We start from the raw sequence: 27594 nt of genomic DNA, 5'->3' as shown, positions 1-27594 counted from the left end.
CACACAGGATATTCACAGGGTATTGCAGATGCACACACAAAAGCATGCACATGCAGAAGCCATGGCTGGAGAACTACATATCACATATATTTTTTTAATTATTATACTTTAAGTTTTAGGGTATATGTGCACAATGTGTAGGTTTGTTACATATGTATACATGTGCCATGTTGGTGTGCTGCACCCATTAACTTGTCATTTAGCATTAGGTATATCTCCTAATGCTGTCCCTCCCCCCTCCCCCCACCCCACAACAGTCCCCGGAGTGTGATGTTCCCCTTCCTGTGTCCATGAGTTCTCATTGTTCAATTCCCACCTATGAGTGAGAACATGCGGTGTTTGGTTTTTCGTCCTTGCAATAGTTTACTGAGAATGATGATTTCCCGTTTCATCCATGTCCCTAAAAAGGACATGAACTCATCATTTTTTATGGCTGCATAGTATTCCATGGTGTATATGTGCCACATTTTCTTAATCCAGTCTATCGTTGTTGGCATATCACATATTTAATAGGCGCCACTACCTTCTGGTAAAGCAATGCAGAAAAATGGGAATATACGAGACTTTTATATTTTACCTAAAAACAAATGAATATAAAAAAGTCTGGCGGGATACACAAAAGGGGTTGACTGTGATTAGCTACTAGTAAAACTATGAATGATTTTTATTTTCATTTTTCTCACTTCCCTGAATTTTCTAGTTCTTCTATGACACATATATTTTTCTTAACAAGTTATTTTTATTTACAAAAAAGCCAGTCAAAGGCTTTGAAATGTATAGTGAACTGCTTAAAGTTAAATAATCATTATTTACCCAACTCTGTGTCACAGTATAGGTTTTAAATTAAGTCACATGTGCTACATAAGAGAGATTAGAATAAAGTAATTAAGTAAATTAAAGCTAAAAAATACATATATAATAAACAGTATGAAAAACATTGTTTTATTATTTGAAAAATAATAGAAATTGTATATAAAATACAAGTACAGTTGCCTAGTGCAATTGGTATCCATTTTACATTTTTTACATGTTTTTTCCCTATTTAATGGCACCCAAAATGTGGTTTCATTTTCACTGGCCTGGTCAACTAATACCATTTAACAATGTATTTAAGAGGTTCTTCAAAAGACAGAAAAGACAATTTGTAAAATAACTATGCTTTCTTACATTTACAAAACAGAATTTTGATAATATATGAATATTATAGATCACATAATTACCATGTAACTACTAATCTGTTATCTATATCAAATCAGAACACATAACATTTTCCAAATACACTGTTTTAATAAAGAGATTAGAAAATAGGACAGTAACAGTTTCTTAACGCAATCTTACAGGAAGTCTAATTTAATATTCTGTTATGTGATGTACTCACGTAGGCTCCCAGAAGACCCAGAAACTTTACATGAATTGCAGAAGGCTTACTTAACATGCCAGTTCTTCAATAAACAGTGAACTTTGTAATTAGAATAATTTTTAAGCCAAAATACTATTCCTTACTCTTCAGAAATAAAATATAGCTCTTCTCTTATAATACAGCAAGAAACATAATTGTTCCGGTAATTGCCGGCTTAACTAAAAAGACCTCCCCTTTTCGTTTTGTCCATTAATTTCTTGCTGGTATCACTTCCTTTGGCAAACCACACAGGTAATCGTCTCTCTCTCTCTGCAGATGAAGTCTATAGGAAATAGAAAGAAAAAGAAATCAAATATTTGTACTACTGAGAAGGGGTATTAGTTGCAAAAAAGTAACATAGGTTCCTGAATATACACCCATCCTTTCTCCCCCATCCAAACAAAACAGTGGTATCTATATAATTTATTTCTGGATCAAAAAGTAAATAAATATAAGACACACAAAATCACTATATCATTTCTTCAGGCAATTATTTGCCATCTCATCATGTAGTCTTATACACTCAAGACACCTCATTCAGTAAGTAAAAATCTGGACATTATTTCAGATCTGTGTCCCACGGTGTACTTGCCTTGAGTGGACCAAAATGGTGAATTTAATGTTCTGAGGAAGGAACATGCCTGGGCATGCATACATACACAAAGAGTTATATTAGGCATGTGAAAAGAATATAGCTTCTAACATCTACAATGGTAGGTAGACAGACTGGTCCAATCAGCACCCTGTAGAGTGGCCAAGGCATAGCATACTTAACAAACATTTGCTAAATAAATGAAAAAAATAAAAGTTTCTTGTCTCATAGACTCATCTGAGAATCACTACAGATCCACTTCCCAGAAAAAAAGAGAAACATACATGAGCACAACACTTCTGCACACATTTCAGCAGCTCACGTGCCAAAGAGCCTCTAACCCTCAGGTTAAACATCATTGAAAAAAAATAATTTAAGGCTGGGTGAGGTGGCTCATGCCTGCAATCCCAACACTTTGGGAGGACCACTGGAGCCCAGGAGGCCAAGGCTGTAGTAAGCTATAATCACGCCACTGCACTCCAGCCTGGGCAGAGTAAGACCCTGTCTCAAAACAAAACAAAACAAAACACACACACACAAAGGTAGTGTTTGGGTACAATACCATCTGCACATGAAAAAAATTAAACAATTTTAAGTAGCTGAGTGTTTCATAAGCCTAAAGTGGCATACATTTGTGTTATCTCAGAGTACTAGATCCTCAGGATAACATGACAGAGAAATCATTCCATCATGAGTACACCCTGGAATCCAGAGTTAATTTGGTTATTATTAATAAAAGTAATTGAGCAATTTTATGAGAAGGTTGGCCTTACCTAAGGTACAAGATGCCTGTTAGCCTAAAATACAAAAATACCATTTATTCCATTTCAAGAATGAAGACTTATCTAGATATTGTTCATCAGCTGCTTGCTATGTTTGATTATACTTCATATGTTTAAAAAAGGCTTTGAAATATTTAACAGTAGGAAAACAGCAAAAGATCCTTGGCAGAAGACTCCGAAACTTTATATTTAAGAAAGGTAAAAACTTAGCTGTTCCAGCTTAAGTAAAGAAATCCAGGGTAGAAAAAATGGCTTTTTACACATCAGCAAAGGCTAAAGAAAAAACTGGCTCAGATTGCAACTTTGTTCCTAGGTACCCAATTGCAAGCAGGGAAGAGAAAATCAAAAGAATGGATGAGACTTATATACACTGTAAGATACTGTGACTTAGAAATAATAAATATTGGGGATATAAGGTGGCATACAGAAAAGGCATTTTGCATTTTTCTAATGATCAGTGATGTTGAGCTTTTTTTCATGTTTGTTGGCTACATAAATGTCTTCTTTTGAGATGTGTCTGATCAAGTCCTTTGCCCACTTTTTAATGTTTTTTTTTCTTGTAAATTTGCTTAGGTTCCTTGTAGATTTGTTTAGGTTCCTGGTAGATTCTGGATATTGGACCTTTATCAGATGGATAGATTGCAAAAATTTTCTCCCACTCTGCCAAAAGAGGAGGACATCTGTACAGCAACAGAGCAGAGGAAGAAACCCTAAGTCATGTTGTAGCCTAATACCATGGAGTTGCACAGACTTTGAAACCAGGCAGAGCCAGGTTTGAATTTTAACTGAGCCACTTGCTAAATGTCTGACCTTATTATGCATGTTACTTGAGCTTCGACGTCTTCACAGAGAAATGGAAATAATAGTATATAACATCACTGAATTATTTGGAGTTAAATAAGAATAAATGTAAAATAGCAAAACACATTCTGATTTCTTCTTCAAACACATTAATTGGTAGCTAATATCATTTCAAGTCTTCTATATTTCTATAAATATGATCATCAGCATTTATAATGGAATTATAATAATGATCTTATTTCACTGAGAAAAGGGGGGAAATGCTTACTTACACTAAGTGTGTCTTTTGAGTGTCAACAATAAGTATTTGAAGAAGTCGTCAGTATGAGATCTAAGTTACCTAATAGAAGCAATGCCTTCCAGTGTCTATTTCCTTCATCAGTAGAAGACTAGAATTCCCAGCAACAAAATTTTAAGGGGCTCTTTACATCTTTTTAATACTCCCAACTCTGTTACCAAGCTATTACCATTAAGTTACAAATAGGAAACGTCAACTCATTTGCTGATTATATGTGTACATACAGATGTAAGCAAATACAGAAATACATAAGTTACGTTCACATTTAATTTCATTTATAAACAAGATCAATCCATATATTTAGTTACCAAGCCTGATGCATTTGTCATGAAAACTATTTTCATAAATCAATTTTACCTGTGGAAGAGCATCTGTAAATAAATCTTCTACAAAACAATTTGTATAAAATATTGTGTATTTTAATTTATAATTAAACAGTGGTCAAGCAGGAAATGTCATACATTCTCTCTCATACAGTCGAGAAAAATAAGAAGAAAAAAAGACATAGGAGGAGAGGGTACTGGGAAGACGGTGGCAGCAGCAGCAGCAACAGAGCTTTTAATCTTTCTGAATTCCAGAATTAAGACAGAACTAGATAGTAAAACCCAAAATCCATTGTCGACATTTACAATAAAACCAAGTTTAAAGGTATCCTTGGGAAACTAAAACTGTAAGAATGTAGGGGCAAACCACCAACAGCAATTAAGACCTGCACAGTACTGACATCTGTATGGGAGAAAGCAGAAGCAAGCAGGGAGATGTCTGGTAACAAGAGAACCCCAAGATAGCCCACAGGCATACACTGGAAAGACAGATTAATGAGAGATTAATCTCATAATAGCATCTGAAAATGGGAGGGCTTTTGTCCAAGCCAATAGCAAGTGAGTACGAGGAATTCACAGTGGTCTCTTAAGTGAAGAGAGCAGCTGGCTACTCTGAACCCTGGGACTAGCTGAGGCTGCCTTCTAGAAGGCTCCACATTCAGGAGAAACCACTGGGGTTAAATCAAAACCAAGGAGGACAGGTACAACAGAGACAAAAGGAAGAGAAAGCCCAGATAAAAATGGCAGAGTAGATCTCATAAACCAAGTTTCCATATTTTAGACGTTACACAAAAACATTAGAGACAGATGTGAAATTGGGAAAGCCATCTTGAATCATGCCTTCTTTTGAAAGTACAGGAAAACTAATCTCATACGAAAATGAGCAAAAGAAAAGTATCAAGGTCAAATCTTTGACACCAGAAAGACTTGACTAGATACAGAATAAAACTGTAGCCTTTCAAAATGAGCTGGAAAACATTAGGAAAATTATCTAAAACACAAAAGGACATCACAAATCAAAATTAGAAAAATTCAAAACTGGGGGAAAACTGAGGAAAGAATCAGAAATAAGAGAAAAAAATTATAGAAGTCTTCAGTTAATAGTGTTGCTCCTTTGGTAAAAATAAAATAATATATGTATATATAAATAAAAAAAGAATTTTTAAATCTAAAAATGTTTTAAAAATAATTTAAAAATAAGTGAATACTAAGCTATGTGAAATACAGAAATAAATACAACTGATTATGTTAAAAGAGAACTAGAAGGTGAAAAGGAAGAAAAAAATGTAAAGAGAAATGAAATAAAAAGAATGCATGAAAAGTGACAAATATTGAAGCTAGGTAAAGAAGATCCAACATACATGCATAGCAGGAGTTCCTGAAGAAGAAATATGAAGTAATGGAACAAAATGCTAAAAAGTATGATTTAAGAAAACTTTATAGAAATGAAATTGTAAAAAACTATCGTTTAAGAAAACTTTCCAGAAATAAAAGAATACTAAATAAAGAATCCACCATGTACCTATGGATATTGAATCAGAATTATCAATGCCAAGACATCACCTTTCTGTTAAACAAAGACATGATTGAGCTTCTATCTTAATAGCAAACACAAGAGATATAAACATAACAACACGTCAACCAATAAAAAGAATTTGTTCTAATGACTTTATCCTTTGTCAGAAGCTTCATAATTATAAAATGAAATAGACTAAGGGATATAAATCACGTCAGTAGAGAAGATGAATGTTAACATATGACAGATTCTGAAAGTAGGCCTCCAATACTCCACAGAAATCAGCTTTTCATACAGGGAGGCTGATGAAGACAGATGCTTTGGATGACTCACTCACCTCTTATCTACTTCCCAACCCCCAACACCCTTGTTCCCCTAAATGGGGAAAAGGGGCCAAATAAGGTATACCTTTTAGAATCTAGTAAGCTTAGTAAAATTTCTTCCCACCCAACCCCTCCCAAAATACCCCCCATTCTCTTGTTGACATGTAATGTTACTGAAATAGGGAAAAAGCAAAAATGGCAATATATAGTTAAAATAATATTTCACTACAAATGTGCTTCAATATTGAGGAAAAATAGTAAGTTACACCTTTTCCTGTACTAACAGGTTGAAGCTGGGAAAAAATAAGAGGGTCTTAGGTATCTGGTATAGATTATAGAAATAAAAGGCTGAGCATTAGAAGCTAAATTTCATTACCTCCACCCAAAATATGTTTTCTTTAATGTTCCTCTTATAGCTAGTTCAGTTATAAACAATATAAAGATTCCCAACTAAGTTCCATTAGATTATCTAGGACACGACTATATATACAGACCTAACTCAAGTACAGAATTTAAAAAGATCAGTTCCCTTATTTTTAAGCAATTCAAAAACGTAGGAGTTTAATTGCTGGACATCCTATAAAGATTACCTTAGAATTAAAGTGTAATTTCTAATTCTCTAATACAAATAATCACCACCACCTACTACCACACTGAATTTACCAACTAAGAATTGAAACAATTTTTTAGTTAATCATTTCAAAAATATTTACAATGGAGTCATGTAATTTTAGACCTGGAAGATGCCAAAGGTCAAATTTTCAAATTTATGCCATCATTTAATAGTCATATTATTAAATAACATTATCTGATTGCTATTTATCTCATGCCATACACAGAGCAATTATTTTTGAAGCACTTGATTTTAATAAAACATACCATCTAACATAATACTAAATTTGCAATCTTTCTCTCATCATGCAAAAGCACTAGGAAATGCGCAGAGCCACAAGCAACAATAATCCTTGTACCTCAGATATTCAATATCATAGTAATAGAGCAGGAAGAATGACAGAATGATAATAAACCAGTTTGGGAGGTATTTATAATACAATTTGTTTTCACTTTCATTAACTACATAAACTGCCATATGCTTAAATCTATTAACTATACCTCCGAAAGAAAGATTTTCCAGGCTATATGGTCAATATGAGGTACAGGTAAAATTTAAGCTGACATTCTACACAATAAGCTAAACAGATGGACTAAACCTCCCTTTTACTGTCTTTTTTTTAAATTACTTTTCTCAGATCATATTTATGAAAAGCAAAGGAAATGTAGCACATAGAGAAAGTAATCATATCAAAATTCATAACAGTTCAAAAAACATAGCATTCTAGTACTAGGATATGCAAATTGAACAAACTGACACTATATGAAAATTCTATATATAATTAATACCTCGGTATTGATGCCTACTTCTTCCTTGCTTCTCTTAGAACTTGAACAGATCTCTTCAGAACTGGGAAAACATCTCCTTTTGTTGACATCACATGAAGGTTGAAGTCCGCTGTCAGGCCCATGTTTAAAGATCTCAATTGCCATGTGGATAAGGTACGTGTCAATGTTTTCAGGAACTAACATTCTGATTAGGTTAATTTTACTCATATCTGTAAAAGATAAAAAAACTCCATTTCAAAATAAATTACAGAGAATATTTTAGAAAACCTATGAGCTAGAAATAGTGAAATATTCTGTAGAAAGGAAGGAGGAAGGTTGCCAAAGAAAAGTTTCCTCTTTCAAATGCCTACAGCCTTATGGAATGGAAATAGAGTAAAAACTCCACTTGGGTATCACCTGAAGCCCCTGCCTCCAAGATCCAAAGTCAGGTCAGTACTATTGACACTGCATAAATTGTGTTTCAAATTGTCTTTTGTGGGCTGCCGTGAGAATCAAAACAACCATTTGTGGAATTGTTCTAAAGGAAATTGTGCTTCCAATTCCAAATATCAATTATAATTAGTTTTCTCTTAAAATAATTTATTCTGATCACTTGTTGGCCTTTTGCCTAACATCAAGTATAAAAACAATTTACTTAAATAGAAGCTAATCTTACTTATAAATAAGATTCTAATAAAAAAGATTCTTTCAATGGCTATTATTGTAATAACAAGAGACATCAATGATTTTAAAAGCACATTAACTAGATGAGATTTCTGGGAACATATTTCTTATTTTCAGAATCAAGAAACTTTACATTTTTTGCAGCTCAACAGAACTAATTCAGACTGTGTCAATTTCTTGACACCTTCTAAAATTATGTAGCACCCTCCTATAGGCAAGCCAATAACTATGTTTCAGCACTTCCCTCCAACACCACATTCTTCTGCAATGCTCCAGAGTGCAGTAAACCGAAGTTTAGAACCTACTCACTCATCTTCACCTAATTTACAAAACATATCAAACATTTGACACCCAATTCAAATTAGTGATCAGGAACAAAGTATTTTTCAAATGACAACCTGAAAAGACATTCTTTAAATTACTGGTTTTCAGGTTTATATTTTCCTTTCTTCCAAAGGTTAGCTTGCTACTCCAAGACTCCTCAAAACACTGCAGTTTAAAAAGCAAAAAAACAAAACAAAACAAAACAAAACAAAACAAAACAGGAAGAGAAAGTTACACAGCTAATAGAAACTAGGTCAGTGGGTTAACTAAAGTTTCAAAATCTTAGAAAGGAAAAGATAACCTCTATACATAGTAAAATCAGCAACGTGACTATCATATCTCTCAACCAAACTAAAATTGTATTTGTCCCTTGGTCATTATATCATCCTAATATCGTCAAAATTCCCCCAATTTTACTATTTCATCATTTTTTAATGGCTGAGTATTCTGTTGTATGTGTGTATCCAAATTTACTTTGAGTTCCTTTTTGTTTTCAAATTTTAAAATATGTTTGGAACAACTTGGGCACATTAGTCCACTTTGTTCAACAGTAAATTTTACAAAAGCTAAACACAGATCAAGTATTTCCAGTTAAAATTTAGCATCAGAAGATTTGTTGTATATATAAAGTACATACCTGATTACAAAGGCTTATTACAGAAAAAAGTACATAAAATACCTCATTAATATTTTCATATTGATTACATGTTGAAATGATAAAATTTTAAATATAGTAGACTAAATTATATTTTCAAAATAAATTGCATCCATTTACTTTTTAAAATGTGGCTACTAGAACATTTAAAATTGCATATGTAGCTCACATTGTATTTCTACTGATAGTGTGGTTTTAGAAAGACCATATAAATTTTCCCACACTCGAAACCAAGTAATATACAACTACATTGCATTAAATTCATTTTCTTCCGCGGGTATTTAGAAATTAGATAAATAAACTATGTATGATTAATTTCTTCATACTGTAAATGTAATATTTATAAACCAATTTTTTAGGAAAAAATCACACAAGCTTGAGCTATTATCGTGTAATGGGCTAAACGAATTAATTTTAAAAGAAAAAATTAGATATTTTATTCTCTTTTGAATCACTTTATTTCTAAAATTAAAATGTCTTTTGTTCATAAAATGATGATGCATAAACACCCGCTTATGGTGTTAAACCACTACTAATGATTTAAAGTTAAATGTATAAGGTTAATTTCTAGATATAAGTTAAAAATTCATATATTTTTCTAATACATTTCTATAAGTATGCTTTATATTTCTATGGTAAATTCATCCTGCATTTTATATATATGCAAATAAGTGGCATTTAGCTTTACAGGTGCATCTTACTCTGCTCTAACTTCCCGCGTAAATAAGTGCTAAAAATATCTACTGCAGAATTAACAACAACACTGGCTACACATCTTCAGTGTTTTAAAAGAGATCATATTACCCTTACTTTTGCAGCAGATCCCTTGGAAGCCACTCTTAATTTTCCAGTTACTCGCACATTAAGAATTGGGAAATAAAATTAATCAAAATACTATCTAGGTACCTCATTCAATGCCTTAATTTATTATTAAGCATAGTTAGAATGCCAAATCCATACAGAGTTTAAAATTATATAAACAAGGAAAAACGAAAAGAATACAAAGGTACAAAGCTCCTTTAAATATGAACAGTTTTCCAGACAAAATCTACTTAACAGAGTATGAAATTAATAGCTATGTTTTCTCAATTCATAATTACTTTATATTTAGGTAAAGATTGTGTCATAATAAAATATAGGAAACTTCTCAATTCAGGATTGTACAAAGTTTAGATTTCAATCAAACTTGTTCTTTAAAACTCTAAATTATTGTGGCATGGCTACAGTTAAATAAAATATGAAAATAACATATCTGAATCGTTATTATAGTATGTATATCCTCATTCCTTGTTATTATCATTTATGATCCAACAATGTTTTCTACAGTAAGAGAACAAAAAGTATTTTATAAAGAAAAAATAAGAATCCAAAAGCACAATCTCACATCCATAAATGATAGTTTAACGATTATGAGTGTACTATCAAAAGAAATAAAAGAGGGCTGGGCTCAGTGGCTCACACCTGTAATCCCAGCACTTAGGCAGGCTGAGGTGGGAGGATCGCTTGAGGCTAGGGGTTCAAGACTAGCCTGGGCAAATTAGTGAGACCCCATCTCTACAAAAATATTTAAAAATTAGCCAGGTGTGGTCCCAGCTACTTGGGAGGCTGAAGTGGAAGGCTCGCTTGAGCCCAAGAGTTCAAGGCTGCAGTAAGCTATGACTGTACCACTGCACACCAGCCTGGGCAACAGAGTAAGACTTTGTCTCAAAAAAAAAAAAAAAAGAGTTCATGGTTATCACAACCTTCTTAACCTCCTCTATTCTGGATTTAAAAGTAAGCTACAAAAAATATACTTTTTCATATTATATATGCAACCTACATACAGTGTATTAACAGAAGGATAAGTTTTTAATAAGTATGTCTTAAGAATTTTTCATTATTATATTCTGCTTGATTTTAATATTTCTTACTTTAAAGGTAAGGGGTAAAAACACCCAATAAATAAAGATATGAAACGGATTATAAATAAGTTAGTTTGTTTCACTCATCAAGTTAGAGTTTATATACCCATATCTTATATCAGGATTAGAAATTGCATATTCCTTTCTTTTAAGTTAATTGGCAATACAACTTTAACACGAGTAAAAAGAAAAACTTGCTCAGTCATTAATCTTAGACATGGTATTAAAACAGTTTTATAACTCTCTAGGCCTCACATTCCTTATCTCCAAAACAGGGTGGGGATAGGAAAGGGAAAGTGTAATGATTTCCAATTTCATTTCTAAATCTAAAGTTCCATAACTTTGTGCCTACATGATTTAGAAAGCAAATTAACAGCACTGCAATTCTTTACCATAGGCAAATAAAACAGATGCTGTCAATACATGGCTGAATAATATAATATGAAATTTTCCTTTACCATTTCCCTCTGCCCATAATGAAGTGATGTTAGAATGTCCATTTAGGACATTCGGGAACATATGCCCAAGAATTCTTTGGTGTGAATGAGCACGCATGCGTGTGCGCACATACACACACACACCCCATTACAACCTGTTTGAATTCTTAAATTGTATGTCTGTATAAAATACATTTTGGGGAACACTCTTTCTTATATACTTATTAAGTTCATACATTCTATTTTTATTATTATTATTATACTTTAGGTTTTAGGATACATGTGCACAATGTGCAGGTTTGTTACATATGTATACATGTGCCATGTTGTTTTGCTGCACCCATTAACTCGTCATTCAGCATTAGGTATATCTCCTAATGCTGTCCCTCACCCCTCCCCCCACCCCACAACATTCCCCGGAGTGTGATGTTCCCCTTCCTGTGTCCATGAGTTCTCACTGTTCAATTCCCACCTATGAGTGAGAACATGCGGTGTTTGGTTTTTTGTCCTTGCGATAGTTTACTGAGAATGATGGTTTCCAGTTTCATCCATGTCCCTACAAAGGACATGAACTCATCATTTTTTATGGCTGCATAGTATTCCATGGTGTATATGTGCCACATTTTCTTAATCCAGTCTATCATTGTTGGACATTTGGGTTGGTTCCAAGTCTTTGCTATTGTGAATAGTGCCACAATAAACATACGTGTGCATGTGTCTTTATAGCAGCATGATTTATAGTCCTTCGGGTATATACCCAGTAATGGGATGGCTGGGTCAAATGGTATTTCTAGTTCTAGATCCCTGAGGAAACGCCACACCGACTTCCACAATGGGTGAACTAGTTTACAGTCCCACCAACAGTGTAAAAGTGTTTCTATTTCTCCACATCCTCTCCAGCACCTGTTGTTTCCTGACTTTTTAATGATGGCCATTCTAACTGGTGTGAGATGGTATCTCACTGTGGTTTTGATTTGCATTTGTCTGATGGCCAGTGATGATGAGCATTTTTTCATGTGTTTTTTGGCTGCATATATGTCTTCTTTTGAGAAGTGTTTGTTCATGTCCTTTGCCCACTTTTTGATGGGGTTGTTTGTTTTTTTCTTGTAAATTTGTTTGAGTTCATTGTAGATTCTGGATATTAGCCCTCTGTCAGATGAGTAGGTTGCAAAGATTTTCTCCCATTCTTAGGTTGCCTGTTCACTCTGATGGTAGTTTCTTTTGCTGTGCAGAAGCTCTTTAGTTTAATTAGATCTCATTTGTCAATTTTGGCTTTTGTTGCCAATGCTTTTGGTGTTTTAGACATGAAGTCCTTGCCCACGCCTATGTCCTGAATGGTATTGCCTAGGTTTTCTTGTAGGATTTTAATGGTTTTAGGTCTAACATTTAAGTCTTTAATCCATCTTGAATTAATTTTTGTATAAGAGTGTAAGGAAGGGATCCAGTTTCAGCTTTCTACATATGGCTAGCCAGTTTTCCAGCACCATTTATTAAATAGGGAATCCTTTCCCCATTTCTTGTTTTTGTCAGGTTTGTCAAAGATCAGATAGTTGTAGATATGTGGCATCATTTCTGAGGGCTCTGTTCTGTTCCATTTTTCTATGTCTCTGTTGTGGTACCAGTACCATGCTGTTTTGGTTACTGTAGCCTCGTAGTATAGTTTGAAGTCAGGTAGCATGATGCCTCCAGCTTTGTTCTTTTGGCTTAGGATTGATTTGGCCATGCGGACTCTTTTTTGGTTCCATATGAACTTTAAAGTAGCTTTTTCCAAATCTGTGAAGAAAGTCATTGGTAGCGTGATGGGGATGGCATTGAATCTATAAATTACCTTGGGCAGTATGGCCATTTTCACGATATTGATTCTTCCTACCCAAGAGCATGGAATGTTCTTCCATTTGTTTGTATCCTCTTTTATTTCATTGAGCAGTGGTTTGTAGTTCTCCTTGAAGAGGTCCTTCACATCCCTTGGAAGTTGGATTCCTAGGTATTTTATTCTCTTTGAAGCAATTGTGAATGGGAGTTCACTCATGATTTGGCTCTCTGTTTGTCTGTGATTGGTGTACAAGAATGCTTGTGATTTTTGTACATTGATTTTGTATCCTGAGACTTTGCTGAAGTTGCTAATCAGCTTAAGGAGATTTTGGGCTGAGACGATGGGGTTTTCTAGATATACAATCATGTCATCTGCAAACAGGGACAATTTGACTTCCTCCTTTCCTAATTGAATACCCTTTATTTCCTTCTCCTGCCTGATTGCCCTGGCCAGAACTTCCAGCACTATGTTGAATAGGAGTGGTGAGAGAGGGCATCCCTGTCTTGTGCCAGTTTTCAAAGGGAATGCTTCCAGTTTTTGCCCATTCAGTATGATATTGGCTGTGGGTTTGTCATAGATAGCTCTTATTATTTTGAGATACGTCCCATCAATACTTAATTTATTGAGAGTTTTTAGCATGAAGGGTTGTTGAATTTTGTCAAAGGCCTTTTCTGCATCTATTGAGATAATCATGTGGTTTTTGTCTTTGGTTCTGTTTATATGCTGGATTACGTTTATTGATTTGCGTATGTTGAACCAGCCTTGCATCCCAGGGATGAAGCCCACTTGATCATGGTAGATAAGCTTTTTGATGTGCTGCTGGATTTGGTTTGCCAGTATTTTATTGAGGATTTTTGCATCAATGTTCATCAAGGATATTGGTCTGAAATTCTCTTTTTTGGTTATGTCTCTGCCAGGCTTTGGTATCAGGACGATGCTGGCCTCATCAAATGTGTTAGGGAGGATTCCCTCTTTTTCTATTGATTGGAATAGTTTCAGAAGGAATGGTACCAGTTCCTCCTTGTACCTCTGGTAGAATTCGGCTGTGAATCCATCAGGTCCTGGACTCTTTTTGGTTGGTAAGCTATTGATTATTGCCACAATTTCAGAGCCTGTTATTGGTCTATTCAGAGATTCAACTTCTTCCTGGTTTAGTCTTGGGAGGGTGTATTTGTTGAGGAATTTATCCATTTCTTCTAGATTTTCTAGTTTATTTGCATAGAGGTGTTTGTAGTATTCTCTGATGGTAGATTGTATTTCTGTGGGATCAGTGGTGATATCCCCTTTTTCATTTTTTATTGCATCTATTTGATTCTTCTCTCTTATTAGTCTTGCTAGCGGTCCATCAATTTTGTTGATCTTTCAAAAAACCAGCTCCTGGATTCATTAATTTTTTGAAGGGTTTTTTATGTCTCTATTTCCTTCAGTTCTGCTCTGATTTTAGTTATTTCTAGCCTTCTGCTAGCTTTTGAATGTGTTTGCTCTTGCTTTTCTAGTTCTTTTAATTGTGATGTTAGGGTGTCAATTTTGGATCTTTCCTGCTTTCTCTTGTGGGCATTTAGTGCTATAAATTTCCCTCTACATACTGCTTTGAATGTGTCCCAGAGATTCTGGTATGTTGTGTCTTTGTTCTCGTTGGTTTCAAAGAACATCTTTATTTCTGCCTTCATTTCATTATGTACCCAACAGTCATTCAGGAGCAGGTTGTTCAGTTTCCATGTAGTTGAGCGGTTTTGAGTGAGTTTCTTAATCCTGAGTTCTAGTTTGATTGCACTGTGGTCTGAGAGACAGTTTGTTATAATTTCTGTTCTTTTACATTTGCTGAGGAGTGCTTTACTTCCAACTATGTGGTCAATTTTTGAATAGATGTGATGTGGTGCTGAAAAAAATGTATATTCTGTTGATTTGGGGTGGAGAGTTCTGTAGATGTCTATTAGGTCCACTTTGTGCAGAGCTGAGTTCAATTCCTGGATATCCTTGTTAACTTTCTGTCTCGTTGATCTGTCTAATGTTGACATTGGGTTGTTAAAATCTCCCATTATTATTGTGTGGGAGTTTAAGTCCCTTTGTAGGTCACTCAGGACTTGCTTTATGAATCTGGGTGCTCCTGTGTTGGGTGCATATATATTTAGGATAGTTAGCTCTTCTTGTTGAATTGATCCCTTTATCATTATGTAATGTCCTTCTTTGTCTCTTTTGATCTTTGTTGGTTTAAAGTCTATTTTATCAGAGACTAGGATTGCAACCCCTGCCTTTTTTTGTTTTCCATTTGCTTGATAGATCTTCCTCCGTCCCTTTATTTTGAGTCTATGTGTGTCTCTGCACATGAGATGGGTTTCCTGAATACAGCACACTGATGGGTCCTGACTCCTTATCCAGTTTGCCAGTTTGTGTCTTTTAATTGGAGCATTTAGCCCATTGACATTTAAAGTTAATATTGTTATGTGTGAATCTGATCCTGTCATTATGATGTTAGTTGGTTATTTTGCTCATTAGTTGATGCAGTTTCTTCCTAGCCTCAATGGTCTTTACAATTTGGCATGTTTTTGCAGTGGCTGGTACTGGTTATTCCTTTCCATGTTTAGTGCTTCCTTCAGGAGCTCTTTTAGGGCAGGCCTGGTGGTGACAAAATCACTCAGCGTTTGCTTGTCTGTAAAGTATTTTAGTTTTCCTTCACTTATGAAGCTTAGTTTGGCTGGATATGAAATTCTGGGTTGAAAATTCTTTTCTTTAAGAATGTTGAATATCGGCCCCCACTCTCTTCTGGCTTGCAGAGTTTCTGCCGAGAGATCAGCTGTTAGTCTGATGGGCTTCCCTTTGTGGGTAACCCGACCTTTCTCTCTGGCTGCCCTTAACATTTTTTCCTTCACTTCAACTTTGGTGAATCTGACAATGTCCCTGTCTGACTGACAGCTTTGAAGAGAGTAGTGGTTCTCCCAGCACGCAGCTGGAGATCTGAGAACGGGCAGACTGCCTCCTAAAGTGGGTCCCTGACCCCCGAGCAGCCTAACTGGGAGGCACCCCCAGTAGGGACAGACTGACACCTCACTCGGCCGGGTACTCCTCTGAGACAAAACTTCCAGAGGAACTATCAGACAGCTGAATTTGTGGTCTCACGAAAATCTGCTGTTCTGCAGCCACCGCTGCTGACACCCAGCCAAACAGGGTCTGGAGTGGACCTCTAGCAAACTCCAACAGACCTGCAGCTGAGGGTCCTGTCTGGGAGAAGGAAAACTAACAAACAGAAAGGACATCCACACCAAAAACCCATCTGTACATCACAATCATCAAAAACCAAAAGTAGATAAAACCACAAAGATGGGGAAAAAACAGAGCAGAAAAACTGGAAACTCTAAAAAGCAGAGCACCTCTCCTCCTCCAAAGGAACGCAGTTCCTCACCAGCAACGGAACAAAGCTGGACGGTGAATGACTTTGACGAGTTGAGAGAAGAAGGCTTCAGACGATCAAACTACTCTGAGCTACGGGAGGAAATTCAAAACAATAGCAAAGAAGTTAAAAACTTTGAAAAAAAATTAGACGAATGGATAACTAGAATAACCAATGGAGAGAAGGGCTTAAAGGAGCTGACGGAGCTGAAAGCCAAGTATCGAGAACTACGCGAAGATTGCAGAAGCCTCGGTAGCCGATGCGATCAACTGGAAGAAAGGGTATCGCTGATGGAAGACGAAATGAATGAAATGAAGCGAGAAGGGAAGTTTAGAGAAAAAAGAATAAAAAGAAACGAACAAAGCCTCCAAGAAATTTGGGACTAGGTGAAAAGACCAAACCTACGTCTGATTGGTGTACCTGAAAATGACGGGGAGAATGGAACCAAGTTGGAAAACACTCTGCAAGATATTATCCAGGAGAACTTCCCCAATCTAGCAAGGCAGGCCAACATTCAGATTCAGGAAATACAGAGAACGCCACAAAGATACTCCTCGAGAAGAGCAATTCCAAGACACATAAGTTCATACATCCTTAAGTGCCTATTAAAAACGACAGACTATAAAAAAATCATATTTCGAGGGTATTTTTAAGACACCATAAAATTTTACCATCTATGTCTTCAATCATCATCATCATCATCATATTCACCACCACCATTTGCTATTACCAGTGTGACAAAGCTTTCTGAACAGTATCTAATTTACAGTCATGTACCACATAATGATGTTTCAGTCAACGATGGGCAGCCAACAGGAACAAGTATCCATTAGATTATGACAGAGCTGAAAAGTTCCTATCAACTAGTGACATCACAGCCATGGTAACATCACAGTGCAAAGCATCACCCATGTGTTTGTGGTGGTAATGGTGTAAACAAACTCACTTTGCTGCCAGCTGTGTAAAAGTCTAGCATATACAATTATGTACAGTACATAATACTTGAAAATGACAATAAATGACTATGTTACTATGTTTATGTGTTTGCTATACTATACATTTTATTATTTTTTAGAAGTTCACTGTAAAACAGGCAGGCCTTTCTGGAGGTGTCCAGAAGAAGGCATTGTTATCATAGGAGATGACAGCCCCATGCATATGACTGCCCCTGAAGACCTGGTGGGACAAGATGTGGAGGTGGAAGATAGTGAGACTGATGATCCTGAGCCCATGTAGGCCTAAGCTAATGTGTGGGTTTTTGTCTTGCTTTTTAACAAAAAAATGTAAACAGTAAAAACAAATTTAACAAAATCAAAACCAGAAAAAAGCTTAAAGAAGAAGGATATAAAGAAAATATATTTGTATAGTTATACAATATGTTTGTGTTTTAAGCTAAGTGTTATTACAAAAGAGTAAAAAGATTTTAATTCATAAAGAAAAATCATTACAGTAAGCTAAGGTTAATTTGTTATTGGCAAAAGAAGATAAATTTTCTAACTTTTATTTTAGTTTCAAGGGTACATATGCAGGTACGTTATACGGTAGGTAGACTCGTATCACAGGGGTGAGTGTGGCCTCAGTGCACAGGGTTTATAAAGTCTACAGCGGTGCACAGTCCTAGGTCTTCACATCACCACTCACTCACTGACTCACCCAGAGCAACTCCCAGGGTGCAAGCTCCATTTGTGGTAAGTGCCCTATACAGATGTACCCTTTATTATCTTCTCTTTTTTTTTGAGACAGAGTATCGCTCTGTCTCCCAGGCTGAAGTGCAGTGGCACAATCTTGACTCACTGCAACCTCCACCTCTTGGGTTCAAGCGATTCTCCTGCCTCAGCCTCCTGAGTAGCTGGGATTACAGGCGCCCACCACCACACCCGGCTAATTTTTGTATTTTTAGTAGAGATGGGGTTTCATCATGTTGGCCAGGCTGGTCTTGAACTCCTGACCTCAAGTGATCCGCCTGCCTCGGCCTCCCAAAGTGCTGGGATTACAGGCGTGAGCCATCACGCCCAGTCTTTTTAAAAAATCTTTTACACTGTATTTCTACTGGGCCTTTTCTATGTTTCACTATGTTTATATATACAAATACTTACCACTTACCACTGTGTTTTTTTTTTTTTGTTTTTTTTTTGAAGCTTGGAAGTCCTTTATTTAACTCATGCAGACCGACTTTAAACCCACAGCACACGGGAACACGGGACATTTTGAGTAATGCTCCAAAGAGAATCTCAGAAATAGCCAAACCTTGGTTCTCATCCATTCTTGATTACAGAAATGCAGAACACTGAGCCAAGATGCGAAATCTGGAAAGTGCTTTTGGTCCACTGGTCTAGCTGCAGTCTAGAAGTGGCTTGCGGGAGAAGCTACCAGAAAGACCCCGGAAGGTCTCCTGTCATCATTCAGGGTGGCAGAAGTTTGTCCTGGCTTTTAACCTTTTTTGGGGTCACAAGACCCTTTGGGAATGAATATACAGCTATAGCTCCTCTCCCTAGAAAAATGCAGACACCGATAGCATTTTCCACACAACTGCAGGGCATTCATGGACTCCCGAGGCCCATCCTTACGCCCCGACACTCGGGAAGTAGGAGTGAATGAATGCGCTGTTTCCCTGCCCTATGGACAAGAGGTAAATTAAGTCATTCATTCACTCATTCCTTCTGTCTTGAGCCCTAGCTCAGGGCTAGCCTGGGTGCTCCCGGCCGTGGGGCTCCGCCCTCGCACGGGGCCACGAAGCGGGGCCACCCCCTTCGCCGCGCGCCCACCCCCCTCGCCGCGCGCCCACCCCCCTCGCCGCGCGCCCACCCCCCTCGCCGCGCGCCCACCCCCCTCGCCGCGCGCCCACCCCCCTCGCCGCGCACCCGCTTCCGCTTCCACCACTGTGTTATAATTGCCTACAGTGTTCAGTAAAGTCACATGCTGTACAGGTTTGAAGACAGGAGCTATACCGTACAGCCTAGGTGTGTAGTAGGCCGTACCATCTAGGTTTGTTTAAGTCCACTCTGTGAGGTTCCCACAAAATGAAATCGCCTAACAACGCATTTCTCAGAATTCATCCCCATCATCAAGCGACACGACTATATTTCTCACAATTCTATAAGAGAGGCAATATTAACTCTCCCTGTCTTAGAGATGAGGAAATTGAGGATTAGGGAAATTGGGTCACTTGATGGAGGTCACATAACAATGAAATGCTAGAGCCAAGGTCTGAATACAGATCTCTCTATTGCCAAAGCCTTTGCTCTTACTGACTAGACCAACACCACCTGTAAGTTTCAGCATATAAAGAAGGCAGCTAAATGATCGCAAAAATGCCAATAGAAAAAAAAGGGGGGCAGGGGGAATTGCACAAATTCCTTTTTTTTTTTTTTTTTTTTGAGACAGTCTCACTCTGTTGTCCAGACTGTAGTACAATGACGCCATCTCGGCTTACTACAACCTCCACCTCCCATGGGGGTTCAAGCAATTCTCCTGCCTTGGCCTCCCAAGTAGCTGAGATTACAGGTGTGTGCCACCAAGCCCAGCTAATTTTGGTGTTTTTAGTAGAGACGGGGTTTCACCATGTTGGTCAGGCTCGTCTCCAACTCCTGACCTCAGCCTCGGCCTCCCAAAGTGCTGGGATTATATGTGTGAGCCACTGTGCCCAGCCTGCACAAATTATTTCAGAGAATATTGCCTATTACTCAACGTCTCATCGAAAGATGCAAATTGCTTTAAGCCCTGAGAGACAATACATTTCTAAAGGAAGAAAAATTCCAGACTATGAGCATGAAGAAGACACTTGAGTCTCTGGCTTTTCCTAAAACGCTATCTCATTCTGCACTGGAGAAACAGAGGTTTCGACAACCATACATCTAATCCTACAAAGTAATTACTATTTTCCTCTCTCTGCCTTGATTTCTGAAGTTAGGAAGATTAGAAGGTGACCAGAAGAGTTGGCCAGCTTTCTCATAAGATGCCTCTCTACCCTACCTTGGATGTTTTACAGCTTAGTTCAGGATTTGGCTAATTTAACCTTAGCAAATCGGTATTAACCAGGTTCACGAAACGCTAACTTATTAACTTACATCGTTAATTCATAAGTATCACACAGATAAATACTCAGATTAGCATGACTACTACGTCCATTCCTTATATACAGATCTGCATGGGTAGTTACCATCAGAAAGCTAGGAAGTGATATAGAAGCAGAATTCGTTGTTAAGATATTGTCAAATATAAATTTTTCCCAATTTTTAATGTCTTTCATTTCTTCTTCTTTTTGCTCAGATGACATTAGGTAATTTTTCTCCTTTTATCCTTATTGTGGTAATTAACATTTAAAGATTTTTCCAATCTTGAGTCATTCTAGCATTCCTGCACAAACTAAAACTTGTCAGGGTATAAGGTCTTTTTTTTTTTTTTTTTGAGACGGAGTCTCGCTCTGTCACCCAGGCTGAAGTGCAGTGGCATGATCTTGGCTCACTGCAACCTCCGCCTCCCTGGTTCAAGTGATTCTCCTGCCTCAGCCTCCTGAGTAGCTGGGATTACAGGCGTGCGCCACCACTGCTGGCTAATTTTTGTATTTTTAGTAGAGACAGGGTTTCACCATGTTGGCCAGGCTGGTCTTGAACTCCTGACCTCAAGTCATTTGCCCATCTCAGCCTCCCAAAGTGCTAGGATTACAGGCGTGAGCCACCATGCCTGGTGCAATACCTTTTTTTTATATATATGTAATTTTTGGGGGGGAGGATTTATTGTGCTTATGGGTGGCTTTGGTCTTTTAATTTTCCATCTCAGACCTTTATTTTCTGATTTTATTATAATTTTTTAAAATTATAACTTTTATTTTAGACTCAGGTAGTACATGGGCAGGTTTGTTACATTAGTATATTGCAGGATGCTGAGGTCTGAGGTACAACTGATCCCATCACCCAGATAGTGAGCATAGTACCCAACATGTAGTTTTTCAACCACTGTCCCTTCCCACCTTTTCAACCATTGTTGCTTCCCTCCCCTCAGTATCCCCAGTGTCTACTGTGACTTTTTTTTTTCTCCTTTTGAGACAGGTTCTCACTCTGTCACTCAGGCTGGAGCGCAGTGGCATGATCACAGCTCATTATAACCCCAAACTCCTGAGCTCAAGTACTCCTCCTGACTCAGCCTCCCGAGTAGCTGGGACTACAGGTATACGCCACCATGTCTGGCTAATTTTCTTATTTTTTGTAGAGATGGGGGTCACACTATGTTGCTCAGGCTGGTCTTGAACTCCTGAGCTCAAGCAATCCTTCCATCTAGGTCTCCCAAAGTGCTGGGATTACAGACTCAAGCCACCACGCCTGGCCTGTTCTCATTTTTATATCCATATGCACCAACTTCAGCTCCTGCTTGTAAGTAAGAACATGCAGTATTTGGTTTTCTATTTCAAACATGACATTGACATAACTTATAAATAGGTTATTTATTTACTATACTTGAAGTCCTCTGGCCACACCCCCGCATCCCTGGAACTTAGATGAGCACTACTCCAACTTGCCTCTGTGTCTGTCCTTTCCCTGTGCTTCCACCATGATCAATGGAAGTGAAGGAGCTGTTCGTTCTTTAGACCTTCAGTCAAGTCATGCTCAAGCCTAGAAATAATCCTGTCTTCTAAGTGACTTATTTTTGCTCAGATCCATTTAAGTACAGTATTGACTGTGCTTTCAGAGAGTGATCTTCCAAATTCCTGGGGGGAATTGTTCACAAGTTGTTCACAAGTGGGAAAGACTTTAAGGTAGTAAAAAGTATCTTCACTGCAGCTTTGGAGATGAGGCTATTGGTATGGCCACTGCTCTATCCTAACAGTCTAAAGAAATTTATCAGATTTATTGAGTTATAAAACCCCAAGTTTGTATTTACACATCTAGGAGAGAAAATCCTCTAACGTATCTCCTATTTACTTGTGTTAAAAAAAAAAAAAAAGGATAATAATTTAAAATATTTCTACAGGGCAAGCAAAGGGGCTTGCTCTCCGCAAGCACAGCTGAGGTTCTGCAGCAAAGTGATAGGAAATCCTTCTACATGGAGGCCCACAGAACTTGGTCTGTCCCTTCCATGTCACAGTAACTGATACCAATGACTGTGTTGATTAGAAAGGCTACTCAAGCAAAACCAATGACAAGGACTCAGAAGGGTTTAGGGAAGAACTAGGAGTCAGGAAGCTACTGGAAATGAATGTGGAGAAAAATATGGTTTTTGCAAGTGATGAGGTAGAAATTAGAAGAAAAATGAAAGTGCACTGTTTTGGATGGTGGGGAAGTTGTAACCTTAAGCTGAAAAGGAAAATAAAAATTTCTCAGTGTATTGGCCAGGTGCCATGGCTCACACCTGTAATCGCAGCACTTTGGGAGGCTGAGGTGGTCGGATCACCTGAGGTCAGGAGTTCGAGACCTGCCTGTCCAACATGGAAAACCCTGTCTCTATCAAAAAACACAAAAAATAGCTGGACATGGTGGCACACGCCTGTAGTCCCAGCTACTCAGGAAGCTGAGGCAAGAGAATCGCTTGAACCCGGGAGATAGAGGTTGCAGTGAGCCAAGATCACACCACTGCACTCCAGCCTAGGCAACAGAGCAAAACTCTGTCTCAAAAAACAAAACAAAAAAATTTCTCACTATATTTTCCTCTGAGTGATAATGGGAAGAAAGATTGTTTTCCTAAAACAAGAAAAAGAATCACAAAAGTAAGGTTTCCATAATAGCATAAAGGATTAATGCTGTTAAAAGTGAAAAATATAGTGGATTGCTTGTTTACTTCATCAAGTCATTAAGGGTGCAGAGCCAGGCCATGCCTCTCACCTGAGTTGACGGGAGGGTTTCGGATAACATCAGCAATAATCTTCTGAACCTCTGGAGTCAGGCCTGCTCGCTCCAAATCAAGGGGGCAGCCAGCTTTCACCGCTTGGGATAAGTGCATGCCAATTGTCATGAGAGGCAGAATCCTGCTCTCAGCTATGCTCTTCTAGAGAAAGAACAGCAAAAGAACCCAGTGAATTGTAAAAGTGTCCACTCCAGTCATGGAAATAAAATGTCCAAAACATTCAGGTAGTAAATGCTCAGTGTGAAATAAACAATGAACTAAACCTTTACTTAAGTTTTTCATTTTCAGAATTTCTTTCTTTTTTTTTTTGAGACAGTCTTGCTATTGCCCAGGCTGGAGTGCTGGAGTGCAGTGGCGCGATCTTGGCTCACTGCAGGCTCCCCACTGTGGGGTTCATGCCATTCTCCTGCCTCAGCCTCCCGAGTAGCTGGGACTACAGGCGCCCACCACCTCACCCGGCTATTTTTTTTTGTATTTTTAGTAGAGACGGGGTTTCACTGTGTTAGCCAGGATGGTTTCGATCTCCTGACCTCGTGATCCGCCCGCCTCGGCCTCCCAAAGTGCTGGGATTACAGGCGTTAAGCCACCATGCCCAGCCCAGAATTTCTTTAAAACTACCCCCATTACAGCTCTCTATACGTTCTACTTTTTATACTTATACTGTATTGAATAAAACAAAATCACCCAGCTTTACCGAAGAATTCAATCCTCGCCCCTCTCTATTCACTTTAGAAAGCCATTAGTGGCAGAGAAGTCATTCTCTGTAAGTCTAATAGTTGTCACAACCTTCTGAAAACATAGTAAACTGTAACCCAATACTATATACACTTGAAATAACACATGGTGGTTTGGTTACACAAATTTGCAAGAAGACAAATCCTAAAATGCTTAGCGATAACGTAAGGCTCCAGATGCATTCTATAAAAGGTTCCTGAGAAGACTCTAATAGGTGTTTGAAATTGGCTCTATTCATAAAATAGTAATAACCACAGTTCCACAAGGGCTGTCAGCATTTTCCTACTATTGAACTTCACATGAACAGTGCTACATATTTATACAGTTCTTTAAACAAATGTGGCTCCAAATACATTTCAGATACTTATTAGGTAAAACATTCTTTTAAACACTCAGAAAGCTTTGTCACTCAGCTCTAACTTATTTCATGATCCTCTCTTTCAATACATTTTCAAAGTCTGAATTTAGACTGTATTTGCATAAATGTTGATACTTTCACAGAATAGAGCATTTAAGGCAATGTTTTTCATCCTTCAAAGGTAGGTTTTAAATTACTTTCATTGAATGTCTACTAGAAAAGTGTGCACCATGTGTGCATAATATCAGGGTTATTTGATACCAGGTTTCAAATTACCTCCAACTAATTGTAGTATTGCTCCTGATTAATTAGTTCTAAGCATGTTTAATTCTGCGGTTAACTGGCAAGACCCTCTCAGTCTCCTGGGAGGTAAGGATAATTATACCACCTATCACACAATAAAATACAACCAAATAATACCAAAAGACACAAATGAAGATATAACAGTCTTCACATTTTTAACCATGAATACATAAACTAACACATGAAACCCCGTATTACGGCTGAGCATTAGAATACACTTTATTCAGAAAATTTGGAGCCAATAACAAATTTTCTTAGTAACTGTTTTCATTTATACTATACATACATGGTCAAATTAGGTATATACAGGCATATTTAACATGTACATAGAAGTTATTATTTACATAAGAAACTGAACTTGAAATTCCCATTTCTTATGTGTTCTATTTCAAAAATAGTATAATGGAATTATTTGGTTTCTTGGGCAATGGCCTTTGTAAGGAACTTTAAGAAACATGACTGTCAAATTAGAGCATTTATTTAGTAAGATAAGCTATGGACTGCTTATTCTTATTTATTTTAAATGATAAAACCTGAACAAAAGGTGTGTAACACAGGCACTAGTGGATGGAACCAGAGACAATAGAAAAGCAGGCATTGGACCATATCACTTGTTCCAAATCAACTTAATGTCAAGAGGATGTGAACTCAAACTTAACTGTAAGCCTCATTTTGTCCCATTCCATTAAAACTTACTCTCCATTTTGTATACAATAAACCTCAACAGCCTTAAAGATTTATCTTAGAACAATGAAGAAAGATTACACATGGTTTTTTTTTTTTTTTTTTTGGAGACCGAGTCTTGCTCGGTCGCCCAGGCTGGAATGCAGTGGCGCAATCTCAGCTCACTGCAACCTCTGCCTCCTGGGTTCATGCAAGTCCCATGTCTCCGCCTCCCAAGTATCTGGGATTACAGGCATGCGTCACTATGCTCGGCTAATTTTTGTATTTTTAGTAGAGACAGCATCTCCCTATGTTGTCCAGCTGGTCTCAAATCCCTGGCCTCAAATGATCCGCCTGCCTCAGCCTCCCAAAGTGCTGGGATTACAGGCATGAGCCACCACACCCGGCCTACGTATGGTCATTTGTTACAGCAATTAGATTGTTTTCAAAGAGCATCAACACAGTACTAGAAGAGATAGAATGAAAAGCAAGTTTTTAAAAACATATTTCCAGTTGCTTGGCTATGCTTCCAGAGATCCAGTGTGTATTTTTTGTACACATACAAGAATATGTGACTATATAAGCATGCTTATGCACACACATTTACGTTTGTTTTTCTGTTTTGCACCTTCCTTTTTCTTAATGCATCTTGAGATTGTTTCTTAACACTGTGAATATTTATAGTTTTTAAACTATTAGTCCCATTTTAAAATATGGCTGATGCACTATCCCTGAGCTATAAATGTGTTTATCAGTACCCCGATACAATCTCTAGAAGATATTCATGGCCAAACTAAACTTGCTGCTATTACTTAACAGGGAGGCTTAACAGAAAAAGAAAACAATGTTCTCTTTTAAAATTAAAAATAAACTGAGATTTATTGTAGGGTTGGAGGAAATTGATCCCAAGCCAGAGCTTTAATACTAAAAAGCTGATAAAACACAAGTTTAAATAAACCAAAAAAATTCCCTGTAACATGAAAGTCACACTTACCAAAGGCATCTTCTTTTCTTGGAATAAAGAGTATGTGATGGCCATAGACTGTGAAAGTGTGCATATTTTATTTTTTGCTACCAGACTCGTCTTCTGTTCTTCTTGAGGTTTTGTACTTGAAAAGAGGTCTGTCTACAGAATTTTTAATGTAGCACAAATGATCAGTAATATCAATACAATAATAGAATATAAATATGATAATTAGCCATTAAGAAAAAAAAAACACAAGTTAAACCTATAAGCAACAAATAATTCCCTTTTTATGGAGAGCTCAAAAAGAAGTTGAATTTTTAACATATTGATTTAAAAAGGTAAAATAATGCTAGAGCACACAAAATTTTAATAAAGTACTTGTGATAACAAACATTTCCTAGTCTTCTCTTTAACCAATAAGAAGGACTAAAAAAAGGAACTATAATGTGAACCACTCTGTCTTTAAATAAGTCCCCATTCCCCTGGAAGTGAATATTGAAGGAATGAAGGAATGAATGAACAGAATCACTATTCAAATTTAGGTACTGTAACCATTAATATATCATAAGGAAATATATCATAACACTCTCTCTACATATCTAATTTTAAATGATACATCCCAACTCGAAATCTAAGTATTCTATAAAATCTTAAATATGGTTCTTTAAGAAATGTTTAAAAGAAAAAATGAGGAACGACTGAAAAACAAGATTAATGAAAAAATAATGGAATCTTTTTAAAGGCTGAAATAAAGGTAAAGAGATAGACAACTTTTTTTTAACTACACATAAAAGGTGGATGAAAACAGCATACTACAGTCATAATAAAACCTGTAACAAACGAAATTAATAAAGAGCCTCGTCTCTTGATGAATGATATTGGTATGATTTTTATAAGGTTATTTATCATGTGTTCTACTATATTATGTATACATACATGAGGAAATGTGTCTATGAGCTCTTCTTTTGGAAAGAAATTTATTTTTTGTTTCCATACTCTGTTACTAGGGAGTTTAAGAAATATATTAGTTGAGTATTAATTTACTGCTTGGTGAGAAACATAAATGTTTCTGTTTTACTTTTTACATGCTATATAGATGATGCCTAATGTTTGAA

The 27594-nt window shown here is 37.0% G+C and overlaps 1 protein-coding gene across 2 annotated transcripts in view; it reads right to left on the bottom strand.

The window, feature by feature from the left end:
- Positions 1-916: 916 nt before the first annotated feature.
- WRN (WRN RecQ like helicase) overlaps positions 917-27594 on the bottom strand; it is a 152687-nt gene continuing 126009 nt past the window's right edge. Inside the window, exons 32-35 of one of the 2 annotated variants that reach the window (XM_003269548.3) lie at positions 26507-26638; positions 23432-23594; positions 7436-7644; positions 917-1682 (exon numbers count right to left, since the gene is read on the bottom strand). In XM_003269548.3, the coding sequence (XP_003269596.1) occupies positions 1575-1682; positions 7436-7644; positions 23432-23594; positions 26507-26638 (612 nt within the window). In that variant the 3' untranslated portion in view covers positions 917-1574. Of the gene's footprint in view, positions 1683-7435; positions 7645-23431; positions 23595-26506; positions 26639-27594 lie in introns of those variants that run through there. The other variant, XM_030817077.1, reaches the window with a different exon arrangement.

The sequence above is a fragment of the Nomascus leucogenys genome, chromosome 8 (assembly GCF_006542625.1).
Source record: "Nomascus leucogenys isolate Asia chromosome 8, Asia_NLE_v1, whole genome shotgun sequence".
Lineage (NCBI taxonomy): Eukaryota > Metazoa > Chordata > Mammalia > Primates > Hylobatidae > Nomascus > Nomascus leucogenys.
The sequence above is the reverse complement of the archived record's forward strand: the minus strand, read 5'-3'. Positions and strand labels throughout refer to the sequence as shown.